Source organism: Bubalus kerabau, chromosome 7 (genome assembly GCF_029407905.1).
Source record: "Bubalus kerabau isolate K-KA32 ecotype Philippines breed swamp buffalo chromosome 7, PCC_UOA_SB_1v2, whole genome shotgun sequence".
Classification (NCBI taxonomy): domain Eukaryota; kingdom Metazoa; phylum Chordata; class Mammalia; order Artiodactyla; family Bovidae; genus Bubalus; species Bubalus kerabau.
Genome location: NC_073630.1, coordinates 87,426,846 through 87,444,533, shown reverse-complemented (window position 1 = coordinate 87,444,533; position 17,688 = coordinate 87,426,846). Strand labels below are relative to the sequence as shown.

Sequence of the window (17,688 nt, the reverse complement as noted above, 5' to 3'; positions counted from 1 at the left end):
GAAGCTAGGGTAGAGAGTTCTATAAAATGTAACTTCTGGGTAGATGGCATCTATGACAACTTCTCTCATTTTTTTCCAGCTCACACCTAAACAAAACAGTAACTAGGATAAGTAAGCCAGGAGTAAGGAACCCATGGAGAGGCCCACTTGGGGATTAAGATTCATGTGACCTCTCATGTTTGCAGAATTGGAGTGGTTTTTTATTTTTCTCCCTAGTTAAGGCTTCTGCATTTATACTTGATGAGAACCTATAGGGATGAAGCTTTCTCTAATTGCTTCCACTAGAGCCTCACATCTTGTCAGTTAGTATTTTGTGGGTCCATGTGAAGAGCGACTGCTGTAGCTCTCAGTGTTTAATGCTTAGCTTCCTAGGTGGTGCAGTGGTGAAGAATCCACTGCAGAAGAATCCATCTGCCAATGCAGATGTCACAAAAGATGAAGCTTCTATCGCCCAGTTGGGAAGATCCCCTGAAGTAGGAAATGTCAATCCACTCCAGTATTCTTGCCTGGGAAATGTCATGGACAGAGGAGCCTGGTGGGCTGCAGTCCATGAGGTCACAGTCAGACACAACTAAGTGCATGCATGCACACACACACACTTGCTTGACTTGGAGTGGAATGTGCTGTGAGTCAGAGTAGGCAAAGAGAAATAAAAATGTCCCTGAGAGGGTCTGCAGCAACACAAGAGAGAAAAATCAACAGTAGACAAATTCTAGTAAGCCAAAACCTTTGTAGATAAATAACAGTTTTAACAATGAAGGAAATATGAGTATTTTCAGAAATTTAGTTATATTACAGAAGGCTTTCTGGTTGGTAAAGCATAATTTCTCAGTTTAAAAAATCAGTACATCAACTGATAAATAAAGATGAATACTGTTGAGTGCCAAATTAGTAGCTGGTGTTGACATGGAGGAAATTTATCAGAACAGAAATACAAAAGAGATTGAAACCATGAGGAAAAAATAGGCAAGGGAAATAACATGGAGACAACATATAAAAAATGCAAATAATAGAATTTTCAGAAAAAAGAAAAATTAAAATATTACTTAAAACTTTCCTGGAATAAAGATAGGCTTGATCTGCAATTTGAGAGAGTTTATCAGCTGGCAGTAAAAAGTAATGAAGAATATACACCTCTAGACAGAATTGAATAAAATTCCTAAAATTTCAAGGATAGAGGAAAGCTTCCAGACAGAAGTTACATATAAAGGAGGAAAAGAAAAAAAAGACTAGCATTATTCATCTGTGTAACTCTGGAAAAATAAAATAGCCTACTTTCAGAAATGTATTACAGTCCATGTTATAACTAGCCAAGATATCTTTCCTTCTGATAACTGAATCTGTTTTGCACATAATGCAAGATTGTCATCCTCCATGGAAAATAGCCATGTAAGGTTATTTAACCAAGTAGCATATAAATCTGGGGAAGGCAATGGCACCCCACTCCAGTACTCTTGCCTGGAAAATCCCATGGATGGAGGAGCCTGGTGGGCTGCGGTCCATGGGGTCGCTAATAGTCGGACACGGCTGAGCACCTTCCCTTTCACTTTTCACTTTCATGCATTGGAGAAGGAAATGGCAACCCATTCCAGTGTTCTTGCCTGGAGAATCCCAGGGACAGGGGAGCCTAGTGGGCTGCCGTCTATGGGATCGCATAGAGTCAGACACGACTGAAGTGACTTAGCAGCAGCAGCAGCAGCATATAAATCAGGACTGAATTCAAAGAGAGGAGAGAATTAGGAATGATTCTCAACATATGGTTAAATTTAAATAATGTATACATTTTCTGTTGCCATGTACCAAATTACTACAGATTTAGTGGTTCAGACAATATGTTTGTTATCCTGTGGTTTCCATGGGACAGGAGTTCAGGTACAAATTAGCTGGGTTCTTTGTTAAAGGGTTTCACAGGCTTCAGTCAAAAGTGTCAGCCTGGACCATGGTCTTATCTGAGCTCAAGATCCTCTTTCAAGCTCATGTGGTTGTTAGGAGAATTCAGGTCCTTGGAATTGTAGGGCTGAGATACCTGTTTTCTTGGTGTCTGTGAGCCATGGGCCTCTACTCTTAATTTCTAGGGGTCCTGCAGTTCGTTGCCACATGATTCTTTTCATAGACTCTTTTCTCAGTGTGGCAGCTTGCTTCTTCAAAGTGAGCAAGGAATAATTTTTCTCTGCTTCTGCTAGATAGTGTCTTATGTGTAGAACCATGATATAGTCACCAGAGTGACTTCCCATTGCTTTTGCCATATTCAGTTGAGTATATTATAAGTTCCACCTGTATCCTAGGGAAGGGGTGTCTCATTGCTCACACCTGAGGTTGTGTCTACTACTTAATGCTAGTATGATTGAGGATTTATAAGTACTAAGTAAGAATGTTTGCAATGATAGTTTGAAATTTGCACTATCTTAACAAAACTTGGTATAATGGTGAGGAGAGTAGGAGTGGCAGAGGAGTGATAAAAGTAGTCTAAACATTTTGTTTTACTAAGTGAGCAAAGAAAGAAGATAATCTTGGTAAGGAATATAGTTTTTAATATAGTCATAGAGAAATGAGTATGATTTGAATGTCAGGAAGGTAAATTAGACTGAAAAACACAGTAAAACTTTGAAATGACCAAGGTTTGGAGTATGGGGAAAGAAATGGCATTCTGACCAAACCAATGAAAAGGAGGGAAAAAAAGAATCATTGATGTAAAATAACAAGTAAATGTAAATATAAAGTAAAATGGAAGGAATAAAAAGAACCATATTTGTTATACTAAATAAACATGAATGGGTTGAATTCCTCTAGTAAGATAGAGACTAACAGATTTGGTTAAACAATACATACTGACCTATATGTTTATCAGAGATCAGATCAGATCAGTCGCTCAGTCGTATCCTACTCTTTGCGACCCCATGAATCGCAGCACGCCAGGCCTCCCTGTCCATCCCCAACTCCCGGAGTTCACCCAGACTCGCGTCCATCGAGTCAGTGATGCCATCCAGCCATCTCATCCTCTGTCTTCCCCTTCTCCTCTGCCCCCAATCCCTCCCAGCATCAGAGCCTTCTCCAATGAGTCAACTCTTTGCATGAGGTGGCCAAAGTACTGGAGTTTCAGCTTCAGCATCATTCCTTCCAAAGAAATCCCAGGGCTGATCTCCTTCAGAATGGACTGGTTGGAACTCCTTGCAGTCCAAGGGACTCTCAAGAGTCTTTTCCAACACCACAGTTCAAAAGCATCAATTCTTTGGCGCTCAGCTTTCTTCACAGTCCAACTCTCACATCCATACATGACCACAGGAAAAACCATAGCCTTGACTAGACGGACCTTTGTTGGCAACATGCTATCTAGATTGGTCATAACTTTGCTTCCAAGGAGTAAGCGTCTTTTAATTTCATGGCTGCAGTCACCATCTGCAGTGATTTTGGAGCCCAGAAAAATAAAGGCGGACACTGTTTCCACTATTTCCCCATCTATTTCCCATGAAGTGATGGGACCGGATGCCATGATCTTCGTTTTCTGAATGTTGAGCTTTAAGCCAACTTTTTCACTCTCCACTTTCACTTTCATGAAGAGGCTTTTTAGTTCCTCTTCACTTTCTGCCATAAGGGTGGTGTCATCTGCATATCTGAGGTTATTGATATTTCTCCCGGCAATCTTGATTCCAGCTTATGTTTCTTCCAGTCAAGCGTTTCTCATGATGTACTCTGCATAGAAGTTAAATAAACAGGGTGACAATATACAGCCTTGACGTACTCCTTTTCGTATTTGGAACCAGTCTGTTGTTTCATGTCCAGTTCTAACTGTTGCTTCCTGACCTGCATATAGGTTTCTCAAGAGGCAGGTCAGGTGGTCTGGTATTCCCATCTCTTTCAGAATTTTCCACAGTTTATTGTGAGCCACACAGTCAAAGGCTTTGGCATAGTCAATAAAGCAGAAATAGCACTTAAAACAGGTTTTAATATAAAAGATTATCAAAGAATTAAGTAGAGTAATATAAACAGAAGGTAGTAGTGATGCATTTTTAATATGAGGTGAAGTGAAATTTAAAGTTAAAAATGTGAACAGAATAAAGGACTTGTAATAATAGGCAATTTATGAAGAAGATAGAAAAATCATCAACTACTGTGTACCAAACAGCCTAGCAACTAAAATGTATTAAAAAAAAAAAAAAAACAACGAGGACAAGCAAGGAGATTTTAAGCAATACAGTTAGAGATTTTGATAAACCACTTTCAGAATTGGAGAAATCCAGCAAACCAGAAATAAGATAGAACATAGAAAGTTGATTATATAGCCAGAAAACTTAGCATATAGAACTTTGCATTGGTCAGAGAAAATGAGTAGATAAGTGTGTATATACACAAACACACGCATATATGACTACCCCTGATTAACACATTTCCTATTGGGAACATTTGGATGGTTTTCAATTTGACTTCTGTTTTCGGTTCCTATTATAAACAGTACTACTATGAATGTTTTTGTACCTAGATCTTTGCCTATTTTTATGAATATTTTGCAAATTCATTTTCTAAAAATGAAATTTGCCACTTCAGAGTATTAGAATTATAGATATTGTCAGATTGTCTTCAGTTTATATTCCTATCAGGAATATATGAGAATTTCAGTGTACCTTTAACATATTAACCATAAATGTTACCAAATTTTTAAATCTTTGCAATCTAGTAGTTTATTGACATTTCTTTATTAGCCCAAATATGTCTTAAAATTTGTTTCTCTAGTGTTTTGTCTAGAAACATTCCTGTTCTAGAAAGTAATATCAGTCTTTTCACTGCAGACTTTCATCCAACTCAACATATGTGTATATTTTTGTCTGATGTCTTTTACAGTATTGCCCTCCAATACACCAAATGTTCGCAGAACTATGAGAACACGATCAAAACCTTTGGAATACTGGCGAGGGGAACGAATAGATTATCAGTCAAGGCCATCAGGTAAAATTTGCATTTTAACATCTCAAAATAAAAAATAATAATGATAATTGCTATAATTTATTTAGATAGGCGTTGTGCCAAGAAAGTGAAACTCGCTCAGTCGTATCTGACTCTTTGCGACCCCACGGACTGTAGCCCACCAGGGGATCTTCTTGACCTGAGGATCAAACCCAGGTCTCCCACATTGCAGGCAGAACCACCAGGGAAGCCAAGTACTGTCTTACATATTTATAACATTACCTTATTTAATCATCATTCTCCAACAGTGTGACAAGAATAGGTTCAAGTCCAGGTTTCTCTGATTACTATAGAGATGCTGATTTTTTTTTTTTCTCTTTGCTAGCAATTTGAAGTGATTGTGTAGTTTTATAGAGTGTTCCCAGGTGGCTTTCCTAGTGGCTCAGATGATAAAGAATTTGCCTGCCATGCAGGAGACTCAGGTTTGATCCCTGGGTTGGGAAGATCCCCTTGAGAAGGAAATGGCAACCCACTCCAGTATTCTTGCCTAGAGAATTTGGTGGACAGAGGAGCCTGGTGGCTACAGTCCATGGGGTCACAAAGAGTTGGACATGACTGTGTGACTAACACTTAACCCAGGTGGCCTAGTGGTAAAGAATCTGCCCGCCAAAGCAGGAAACCCAAGAGATGTAGCAGGTTCAATCTCTGATTCAAGAAGATCTCTTGGAGAAGGAAATGGCAACCCACTCCAGTATTCTTGCCTGGAAAATTCCATGGACAAGAGGAGCCTAGCGAGCCACAGTCCATGGGTTAGCTAAGAGTCAGATACAACTGAGCATGGAGCACATTATTTTTATACATTCAATAAGATTTCTAATTGCATAAAATGAAACCTTAGATCAGAACATGAGAAAATTTTAACTGGCAACGATTAAATATTCCCCATTATTATTCTCATTCTATTTTCTTGTAATATTTCTCTATAATATAGAGGATAGGAAAGAAAATAGTGTTATATTAAAGTTACTTCCTTTTTTTAAATCAATATTTCTGAGTCAAAGGACTAAACTGACATGTGGATTACTGTAAATAGTTCATCACTAATCTTTGTGTCCTTCATTTTTTGTGCCTCCACTGATGACTATTTATTTCAAGCAATAGAGATCATTCAGTTATGTTTCATCAGTGTGTCTAGATTTCGGATAGTGGTGATGGTTCAGTTGCTAAGTTGTGTCTTGACTCTTGTGACCCCATGACTGTAGCCCACTAGGATCCTCTCAGGCAAGATTACTAGAGTGGGTTGCCATTTCCTTCTCCAGGGGATCTTCCTGACCCAGAGTTGAACCTGGGTCTCCTGCATTGCAGGTAGATTTTTTTACTGACTGAGCCACCAGATTTAGGATAGTAGAGAGACTTAAGTGAAATTAGTTGCTATTAGTGTTACGTGAATTAGCTGTAGAGTAGTAATAATAATGTATTCTTTGCTTTGAAAAGAAATGTGCTGTATTAATGTAATGAATTTTGTTTCAAGATTTTCACTTTGCTAGGTATGATAATTTACCTTTTTTGGGGTTAAATTTCAGGAGGATTTGTGATTGGTGGAATACTGTCCCCAGACACAGTACCATCTAAAAGGAAAGCAAAAGGAAACTTGGGAAGAATCATTACAACAGCTAATAGGAAAAGAATCTGTCTTGAAAATGATGAAATAAGTATGAACTTTTTCCTTATTTTAAATAACAGTGTTTTGAAAAATAGCTCTGTGCAGATTTTGAAATATACCTCTAAAGGCTTCAGAATATAATAGTACTTAAGGGTAAATTCTCTTTTTAATGTCTACTATTCTTTAGATTTTGAAAGTAAACTAATTTTATTCTTTTTAAAAAATCATTAATATCATAGTGTAAAACATTTCCACATGGGTAAACTGCACTGTCAAATGAAACTTACCTCTTCAATGCATCAAAGTGGTCATTGATAAACAGGAAGAAATATGCCTCTTCCGTTTTCCTTTTCAACTTGTCCTTAGCTCTATTTCATACTAGATTTTTTTTTAATGGAAAAGAGTTTTAAATAAATAGTATTTCAGTGGTACTTCTTTTGCAGAGAATAAATTCATGGTAAATCTGAATATACCTCTGGGAGATCCTCTGGAGCCAACAAGGGTAAAGGACCCAGAAACACGAGAGACTGTTCTTATGGGTAAGCTCTGAGGGTTGATTCTGAGAATGCTTAATTTAACATCTAGTAAGGACAAACTGTTTGCTTGAAGGCTGGCTTTTCTACTTTTCCTTTCTCTCCCCAGATCTTTAAGAGCCAAAGTCCAATAGCAAGTCTGATTCAAATAAGTAGCCTGTATGAGGACTACTGTGGGGGAATTGACGGTAGACAACCTCCAGGGACATATAGACCATGCATTTGTCCTCTGTGATACAAATGCTACCATCAGGAGTGTTGCCTTCTCCAGTAGGATCCAGGCCTTCTTTGATCAGGAGGACACTTGCGGACAAGGGCTGTTGAGGGGGAAAGTGAAAGTCGCTCAGTTGTGTCCAACTCTCTGCCACTCCATGGACTATCCATGGAATTCTCCAGACCAGAATACTGGAGTGGGTAGCCTTTCCCTTCTCCAGGGGATCTTCCCAACCCAGGGATCAAACCCAGGTCTCCTGCATTGGAGGCGAATTCTTTACCAGCTGAGCCACAAGAGAAGCCCAAGAATACTGGAGTGGGTAGCATATTCCTTCTCCAGCGGATCTTCCCAAGTCAGGAATTGAACTGGGGTCTCCTGCATTGCCAACTGAATTATCAGTTCTTTACCAACTGAATTATCAGGAAGCCTGTTCAGGGGGTATTGTAGCAAATTAACTGGCAGACTCCTGGATACACTCTTACTATGAGATCAGGTAGGGATTGTGGCTGGGTTTAGACGGCCTTTGGTGCTGTGTAGCAAGGACATCAGTCAGTCAAACAAATATCATGTTTAAGGCTGGCATAGGGTCCTATAAGCCTCCTCCTGCACTTAACAGGTATTAAAAATTTAGTTTCTAGGATACCATTGGAAGTCCCAAGAGATGGGCTATAGTGTGGTGGGTTTAAGTAGTGGACACTCAGCTATTTCCCAACCAGGCAATATTTACATATAGAAAATATTTAAGTTTTTTAACAACTGTCATGACTGTACTAGTGAGTACTGAGGACGATTTAGCCTAAATTAAAAGATAAATATGTCAAAGCAGAGAGACAGTGTTTACACTTAAAATTTTGACTGTGGAATAGGCTCCATTGATATCTTAAGTAGCAGAGATATTTCTATATTAAGTTGAACAACTTAATTTGGCTATAGAGGAAAAGTACAGAGAATATTTTTTTTTAGCGAAGTGTCTTAACTGAAAACATTGCTGTACTGTATTAGTAAAAAAGTTATGTTTTCAAGAATTCATCGCATTTTGTTTCCTGAGCATATATATTATCTATATCCTGTCGACTGTGGGAGTACAGTCAGAAGCTGATGATAAAAAATGTATTAATTATAGGTCTGGAAAAGTTTGTAAGTAAAAGGGAAATTTAAAAAATGATATAGTAATTTGGGAGCTACAGTTAGAACTGGTTATTTAGAGCCTCTACCTGATAAATAAAAAATATTGTTACTTAATCAGTCACAAAGGTATTTACTGGCATGATGATGATGATACATTTGTAGTGTGGCTATGTTATATTGGGCTTCCCTTGTGGCTCAGCTGGTAAAGAATCTGCTGTGCAATGCGGAAGACCTGAGTTAGAGCTTCCCTGGTAGTTCAGACGGTAAAGCGTCTGCCTACAATGCGGGAGACCCAGGTTCAATCCCTGGGTCCGGAAGATCTCCTGGAGAAGGAAATGGCAACCCACTCCAGTATTCTTGCCTGGAAAATCCCATGGTTGGAGGAACCTGGTAGGCTACAGTCCATGGGGTCACAAAGAATTGGACACGACTGAGCGACTTCATACACACACACACACACACACACACACACACGTTATATTGAACTTTTTAAGGATAAGGAATCTTTTCTTGTCTCTTAGCTGATTTTGTTTTTCATCTGAGTTATTATAGGGGAAATGATAATATTGCCATTGTTAATAATAAATAATAAAATATTATTAACAAAGCTTACTGAATGCTTACTTTGTACCAGTGTTTTAAATACTTTATACACATTAACTCATTTGATAATCCCAACTCTAACATAAATAAACTATTTTTATCACATTTTATAGAAAAGAAAATGAGATGGAGGATAAGCAACTTGGCTAAGGTCATTCAGCTTGGAAGACAAAGATACGATGTGACCTTTCTAGGTCCAGAGTCAGTGCTCTTAATCATATCTATCTTTCTAGGACAGGTTTATGTTTTTATTTATGAATGTGTATAAGAGACGCAGGTTTGTTCCCTGGTTTGAGAAGATCCCCTGGAGAAGGGAATAGCAACTCACTCCAGTATTATTGTCTGGAGAATCCCGTGGACAGAAGAGCCTGGCGGGCTACTGCAGTTCACAGGGTCGCAAAAAGTTGGTTGACTGAAGCGACTTAGCATGCACGCACATGTGTGTATATGCTATATCAATGAACAATGTCATTGCTATTACTTTATACTTATTTTTTCCCTTTAGATCTTATAAGGCCACGAGATACATACCAATTTTGTGTTGAACATGATGAGTTGAAAGTATATAAAACATTGGATACACCGTTTTTTTCTAGTGGAAAATTGATATTAGGACCACTTCAAGAAAAGGGAAAGCAGCATGTAGGCTTAGATACATTGGTGAGTATATTTCTCCATATATTGATATATATGTTTTGATCTTGGCACAACTCTAAGTTATTGGACTTGATGAAGCATTAAAAATCTCTTTTCTCAGAAATGATATTCTGTTACTATAGTACATAGGTAATTTTTTAGTTTTTTTCATCTGTTTAAAGTCAGTCAACTGAAGGCTATTTAAAAGTACTTGTTCTGTGTATAGCAGTGTAGCCTTGAGATTTAGAAGTTTAGGGAATGGCCTTAAAAGTATCTTCAAAATTGGATTTACAAACAAGTCATTAGAATTTTAGAGCTAGAGAAGATTATTGAGATTAAGTCTAAATCTCATTTCTCTAATCATGAAGTTTAGAAATAAAGAATTTAAAAGACTTCAAAATCATGTAACTGATTAACAGCAGGTTGACAACTGGGAACTAGTTAATTCTATTACTTGGGGCTTCCCCGGTAGCTCAGCTAGTAAAGAATCCACCTGCAATGCAGCAGACCCCTGTTGGCTTCCTGGGTTGGGAAGATCCACTAGAGAAGGGATAGGCTACCCACTCCAGTATTCTTGAACTTGCCTGGTGGCTCAGACAGTAGAGAATCTGCCTGCAGTGTGGAAACTTGGGTTCTATCCCTGGGTTAGGAAGATCCCCTGGAGAAAAGAATGGCTACCCACTCCAGTATTCTGGCCTGGAGAATTCCATGGACAGAGGAGCCTGGCAGAGTATAGTCCATGGAGTTGCAAAGAGTGGACATGACTGAGTGACTTTCACTTTCATTGTATTACTCTATTATAGCAATGTTGGGCTTCCCTGGTGGCTCAGTGGTAAAGAATTGCTTGCAGTGCAGGAGACTGCCTGCAGTGCGAGAGACAAATTTGATCCCTGGGTCAGGAAGACCCCCTGGAGAAGGAAATGGCAACCTGCTCCAGTATTCTTGCCTGGGAAATCCCATGGACAAAGGAGCCTAGTGGGCTATAGTCCATCAGGTCATGAGAGTTGGACACAACTTAGCCACTAAACCACCACCACATAGTATGTAGAATCCAGATCTAAAGTATTTAAAGGTTTTCTTTAATCCAGTCTTAAAATGTTGTAGATCTCCAGGTCATATTAAAAGAGTAAAAATAACATATTAAACTAACTGAAGTAATGGATAATCCCTGTGTAATCATTAAGAAATAGTTAATAATGAAAATAAGCATTATGAAATGTCATCATTAAATTAATAGTATTAATACTATTAATAAGATATGTTTTTATTCCTTTAGAAGGAAGGAATATTGAATATCTAGTAAATATTTGAAAATGTTTAACCTGTCTAACATTCAAAGGAATCCATATTAAAAATAAGGCATACTTTATAATTATTGAGTTAGTAGAAATTATTGATATATAATTTGTAGACTTATAACTATAACCTATAAATGATTTGTAGACTTTCACTTATAAATGTCATTTCAGAATTTTTTCCTAGGAAAATAAAAGCTAGGGAACCTGAACATAGGTAGTTACTTATTTTAACATTGAGAGTAATTTTTGAAATTGGAAACCACTGAAATGTGCTATGGGAAGAAAATGCTTATATTTATCTTTTGACTTAGTAATGAAATAAACATTATATATAATAATCTAGAGGAGGAAATGGCAACCCACTCCAGTATTCTTGCCAGGAGAGTCCCTTGGACAGAGGAGCCTGGCGAGCTACAGTCCATGGGGTCTCAAAGAGTCAAACACGACTGAGGCAGCTTAGCATACACACATATAGTAATCAGTTATATAACACTTACATATTCCAGGTATTATACAAAGCATTTTGAAGAACAGCTGTATTGGAAGAATTTTCTGTCTGCAGTTTGATTAAATGTTAATTCTTAAATGTTTATCTTGCAAATTGCAAGATAGAAAATCCTTTTTGTTTTTTTCTGCTAAAATAAAAAATGAAGATGACAGAAATTTGAAGGAACTATGCTGTCTCTGGGGTTGCACAGAGTCGGACATGACTGTAGTGACTTAGCAGCAGCAGCAGCAGCATAGAAAAATAACATGTTAGTAAGTGATTATAGTTTATTTTTATTTCTTCTAAATATTGCCTTTAACTTTTTATAATGAAAATCAGAGTTAAGTTTTTTAATAACGGGAGTATTTTTACATTTTGGAAAGAATGAAGCACACTTCTAAATACATGCTTTTGAGAAGCAAAAGGGCAAGATGGAGAACCACTATTAAGGGAGAAAGTAGCAGTGGTAGATTTATTAAAATCAAACCACAGAGAAATTAACAAATTAACTGTGAGAGTTTGTTGTGGAGCTTTCCTAGAAGACAATAGGATATTAAGAAATGGAAAATATTAAAGTTAGATGGTATGGAAGAACAGATATAAACAGAATCGAGAAAAAACCCAAATGAGCAAAAGGGAGAAATATTTAAAAAAGTAGGCAATAATTGTTCCAGAACTAAAAAACAAAAAGGTGACACAACACGCTTAAAGGAACCAGAGTTCCTCAAGAAATGTCTAATCCCAGGCCTGGGACTAAGCTTGGAATATTTTATCATACCCGATAGCAAACTATCAAAAACCATTAGGATTGGGTCATAAGGTTTCAAAATCCAGCTTGAAGATGCTTTCTCTGGACAAAGATGTGAAAACTTGAGTATCAATAAGAATAATTTCATTGGGTTGATAGATATCAATTATATCTAAATCCATGAATTTGTAAGACTACTACAAAAAGAAAAACTTATTTCATCGCTGTTGGCAAATACTATGACGCCAACTCACTTTGACAACAAATATGGCAAATAAAGGGAAATAGTTAAACATTTATTCTGCTGTTCTCATATAAACTGTATTACTAGGTAACCAAATAATAGAGGAAGGGAAGTTTACCCTTTTAGAAATATTCCAGTTAATAAAAGAAGGAATGTTAGGATGGAATATTACCATTTTACAACACCCAATAAACTGTTGGATCTAGCATCATCATACACTAACATCTAAAAAGAACACAGCCAAACATTACGTGCCTCCTATGGAAGAATACAACACTGCGTATGAAGTAGTCATGTCTTCCCCACCTCCTTTAAAAAACAAAACAAAACCTCCACATAACACCATCTGAAATTAAGTCCTTGGTTCTAACAACCAATTTATAGGAAGTAAAGAATAGCAGACTTTACAAATGACACCCTGGGTTTACGCAGCAAAATCCAGCTGTGTAAAGATTTTTAAAACAAATTTTGCTGGTTGATTTACTTACTAAATAAGATGTAAGGAATAAAAAAGACAACCAAGTGGAATGTACAGAGATCAGGGTTCTCCACATTTTGTTATCCTATGCCTTGTAAGATGTTTACAAGCATCTCAGGCCTCTCGGCACTAGATTCCAATAGTACTCGAGTTGTGAAAATTAAAAATGTCCACAGACAGTGCCAGTTGTCCTCTGAGGGGCAAAATAACCCCCAAATTGAGAACCATGCCATAGACTGAGTGTTTTAAAAGATAGATCAAGCACTGACCATAGATCAAGCACTGACTCTTAGTTGGATCCCAATTGAAACAAACCTTTATTTTTTTTTTAACAAATGAAAATTTATTTGATTAAATTAATATCAACAGCTCTTATTCAACAGGCTACAAAAAAAGCTTAAGCAAAGAAAGCTTAAGCTAAAACTAGATTGAAATACTTGCCATATAGATAACCAACAAGTGATTAGTATCCAGAATATAAATGTTTTAAAATTTCAAAGATAATGATAACTCAATAGGAAAGCAGATATATTATTAAAAAATATATTTTACAGTAGCAAAAACATAAGAAGCAAATGGTGGCTTAGAGGATAAAGCGTCTGCCCACAATGTGGGAGACCCGGGTTCGATCCCTGGGTAGGGAGGATCCCCTGGAGAAGGAAATGGCAACCCACTCCAGTACTCTTGCCTGGAAAATCCCACAGATGGAGGAGCCTGATAGGCTGTTATAGTGCATGGGGTCGCAAAGAGTCAGACACAACTGAGCGACCTCACTTCACTTCTTCACTTCACTTCAAAAATGCCCATACTCTGAGTGAAAAACAAATCAAGGAGTTATACATTCAATCTAATTCCATTTATATAAATTCAGAAATATACATAATTAAAAAGTTATTTTTAAAGATCCATTTTTGCCTGATAAGAACTGTAATGAAAACAAGAGAATAATAAATATAAAATTCAGGACAGTGGTTTTCTCCATGGACATTTACGAGACAATTGGAAATTTGAATATTGAGTGTGCATTATTAATACTAAATACTCATTTATTTTTATGTGTGACAACAGTGTTGTCATGTTTTAAAACAGGACTTTGATCTTTCAGTACACATTGAAATACAGGTAATTATGGTGCTAGGCAGTCATTTCAAAATAATATGGAATGGGGGAAACAGATTTTGAAAATAAAGGGTTATTGGGATTTGATATTTGTGGGAGAGTGTCATTCTATTTTTGTGAATTTCAAAAGCATTCTTAGTAAAATGTTTACAGAAATGGGGAGAGGTATGCTTAGAGAGCCAAATTGAATAGATAAGCAAACAACATTTAGAAACGTATACTTGACCTCTGGGTACAGTATGTGTTACCTTTTTTTTTAAAGGCTATTTTTTGTAATAATAAAAATATTTATTTCTTTTATTAAATTATAAAAGTACCTTTAGAACCACTTTAAGAACTTCTTTTTTTCCTTTGAGGGAGTGTATTGTAGTGACTAAGAACGTGGATCCTGGAGTCAAAATACCTGAGTTCAAATTCCTGCTCTTCCATTTACATTATGACCTTGGAAATTTACACTCTTCCATGCCTCATGTTCTTCATCTGTGGAAAACTCTTAAAATAGTGCTGTCTCACTGATAGATGCATACATTAAATGAATAAAAATGAAGTGCTTAGAACAGTGTCTTGCATGGTGTGGGTACTATATAAGCTCTAGCTGCTCTTCTTTTTCTGGTATTTTAGGCTCTTTTTATAGAAATGGTAAGAAAAGGAGGAGCAGGAGGCATAATTCTCTGAAGCAAATATTCTTGATGGCTGAATCTCAGAATTTGAATATCAAAGTTTGAGGGCCCTACGTTTTGTATTTAGTTGTCAAAATAAAACAGATTATTGTCAAGTGGTATCTCTGTGTAAAATGTACAGTTTGCCCTGCTTGACTATTGAAGCCTGTACAATTGAGCACTACATTTTTCCTCTTTTACTTTCTTAATGTTGATGCTTTAAATGTACTTTTTTAACAGAAAATTTTTGTTCTTTTAGATTCCTCAGATTAAGTTACATATACCAAGTATGTAACCTTTATAGAGGTATACATAAAACCTAGCTACTCTTCTAATATAGTTAAGTGATGTTCTTTACAAAGGTTCTGAATTTAAAAAAACAGTAAATAATAACAAAAGAAATTTCTTGTATTAGTTTTCTGTATTACTGCTTTTCTTAATTACTACACAATTTAAACAACATTCATGTATTATCTCACAGTTGTATAAGTTAGAAATTGGGTGAGCTTGACTGGGTTCTTTGCTTAGAGTATCACTAGGCTAGAATCAAGATATCCAAAGACCTATATTGCTCTCTGAATGCCCTTAGAATGAATCTGCTTTCAAATTCATTCTGTTGGCAGAATTCACTTACTTGTCGTTGTAAGACTGAGGTTCCTATTTCTTTACTGGCTGTTGGCCAAGGTGTCTAGAAATAGCTTACACTGCTTGGTTCATGGTTGTCTTATCTTCAGCACCAGCAACAGTGAAAGTACTTTTCATGCTTCAGATTTCTCTAACTTCTCCTCTGCTTCATCTTTCCCTTCTGCTTGCAGTAGGAAAATTATCCATTTGCACGTAAAGTTTATGTGATTAGATTGGACCATAATTCTGCCTTCAATGTTTAAGTTTTTTGGAGTGTAGTTGTTACAATTTGAAAATGAGGTTTTAATTTTTAATTTTACAGGTTTTTTATGTTAATCTTGGTTACCTTTTATGTACCTTACATGAAACACCTTATATAATAACAACTGGGGATTCATTCTATGTTCCTTCAGGTAAGAGTAATTAAAAACTTTTTCTTTCACATAGTTAAATACTTGTATAGTTGCTCATGAACACCATGAAAATGGAAACCACAATGGTCAAAATGAAGCATGATACAACTGATGCAAACATTTTGGTGCATATTTTAATTTTTTTGTTTAGATAAATGTTGGTATATTAGTGTTTTGATACATGAAAATTGAATAAGAGTTGCTAATTGCTGAATATAAAAATACTTAAGAGATATGTTGTATCCAGTGTAGAAGTAAAATTATTTCCCCATGTTATCACAAAGACATTATATAATCAAACGATTTTTAGTTGGTTATTTTAAACATGCAGGATAGTGTCCTTCATCAGCTATTGAAGAGCAAAAGTCTTTGAAGGTAGGAATTTTAATTTGTTCATTTGTTCATTCAATAAATGTGATTAAGAGTCTACCAAACATTGCTTTGAAAGTGAGATACATAAATGAACAAACAGGCAAAAATCCCTGCCCTTGTGGAGCTTACATTCTAATGAAAAAACAAAGCTATAATAATAGCTAAGTTTATATAGTCCTTTATATGTGCCAACACTGTTGTGAACAGTTTAAACTCATTAACTAAGTTAATCCTAATATGTATGAATTTCTAATAAAAAGTCTAATAAAAGTCACAGTATTGTATGCAGCACTATAAATTTGCCTTATGCGCAGCTGTCCATGTGTATTTTGCGTTTGCTGTTACTTTTTATCTAGTTTATTTGAGTTACATTTGCTGCCTTTTAACTTTGAAATTTTATTTTACATTAATACTTTTTTACTTATCTTTTATAAGTATCTTTTATACTTATCTATATATTGTCTGTGTCTCGTTTAGAGGAATCCTTAGTGGTTCCAAAGACCTAATAATTGTGTTCAGTAAGTTAGACAGACAAAGACAGGTACTGTTTGTTTTCATTTATATGTGGAATCTAAAAAATAAACGAATATAACAAAGCAAGAACAAGAGTCATAGAGAACAAACTAGTGGTTACCAGCAGAGAAGAGGGATAAAGGGAAGGGACAAGACAGGTGAAGAGTAATGAGGTACACACTACTAGGAAAAAATAAAAAGATACAAGGATGTAATGTACAGCACAGGGAATATAGCAAATATTTTATAATTTTAAATGGAGTATAGTCTACAAAAATAATTGAATCACTGTTTGTATGCTTGAAACTTTTTTTTCCTACCTACACCTTTGTCTAATTTGTTTTTGCATTCATTATTAGAATGATGTGAAGTTTGTGTTTTTTCAAGCTTTATCTAGATCATAGGTGGTGGTTAACTATTAGATTTTTCAGTTTGTAGAATTAGATAAGAGTTAATTTGGGGTTAGATGAGTTAATTTTTTTCGACACTATGTATCGTAACTGACATGGTGATGACTAAATATTTAATCAAAAGGAAATGATTCCTATGGAAGTAATTTTTAATTTTCTTATTTTATTTCTAGGTAATTATTACAACATCAAAAATCTCCTGAATGAGGAAAGTGTTCTTCTTTTTACTCAGATAAAAAGTTGAAAGATGAAGCAAAGTTTAAGTACATGTGTATATATATAAACATACGTACATATAAAACACATTGTGCAGTTGAGATGGGTATATTTGTAATTGTTAAGTTTTAAAATTTTTGTGTTGTATATTTCTTTCAGTAAACATCAAACTTCCATATGTATTTTCTGATTTTTCCACAAATATACACATAACCTGTAATGATGCCCATATTCATAGTTTTTAATAACACGAAAGGAATACCAAAATCACTGCTCTTGGGGATATACAGACAAAACTCGGAAATGTCATGGGTTTGATTCCAGACCACCACAATAAAGCAGATATTGTAATAAAGTGAGTCATGAATTTTCTGATTTCCCAATATATATAAAAGTTATATTTACATTATGCTGCGATTCATGGAGTCGCA

General features: G+C 35.9%; 1 protein-coding gene across 1 annotated transcript in view; it reads left to right on the top strand.

The window, feature by feature from the left end:
* The window catches only part of CENPC (centromere protein C), a 92,161-nt gene extending 74,549 nt beyond the window's left edge, over window positions 1–17,612 (top strand). The window contains exons 14-19 of the mRNA XM_055588693.1: window positions 4,837–4,941; window positions 6,483–6,611; window positions 7,006–7,101; window positions 9,546–9,700; window positions 15,656–15,746; window positions 17,215–17,612. Of these exons, the coding sequence (XP_055444668.1) occupies window positions 4,837–4,941; window positions 6,483–6,611; window positions 7,006–7,101; window positions 9,546–9,700; window positions 15,656–15,746; window positions 17,215–17,285 (647 nt within the window). The 3' untranslated portion in view covers window positions 17,286–17,612. The remainder of the gene's footprint in view (window positions 1–4,836; window positions 4,942–6,482; window positions 6,612–7,005; window positions 7,102–9,545; window positions 9,701–15,655; window positions 15,747–17,214) is intronic.
* The last annotated feature ends 76 nt before the right edge of the window (window positions 17,613–17,688 follow it).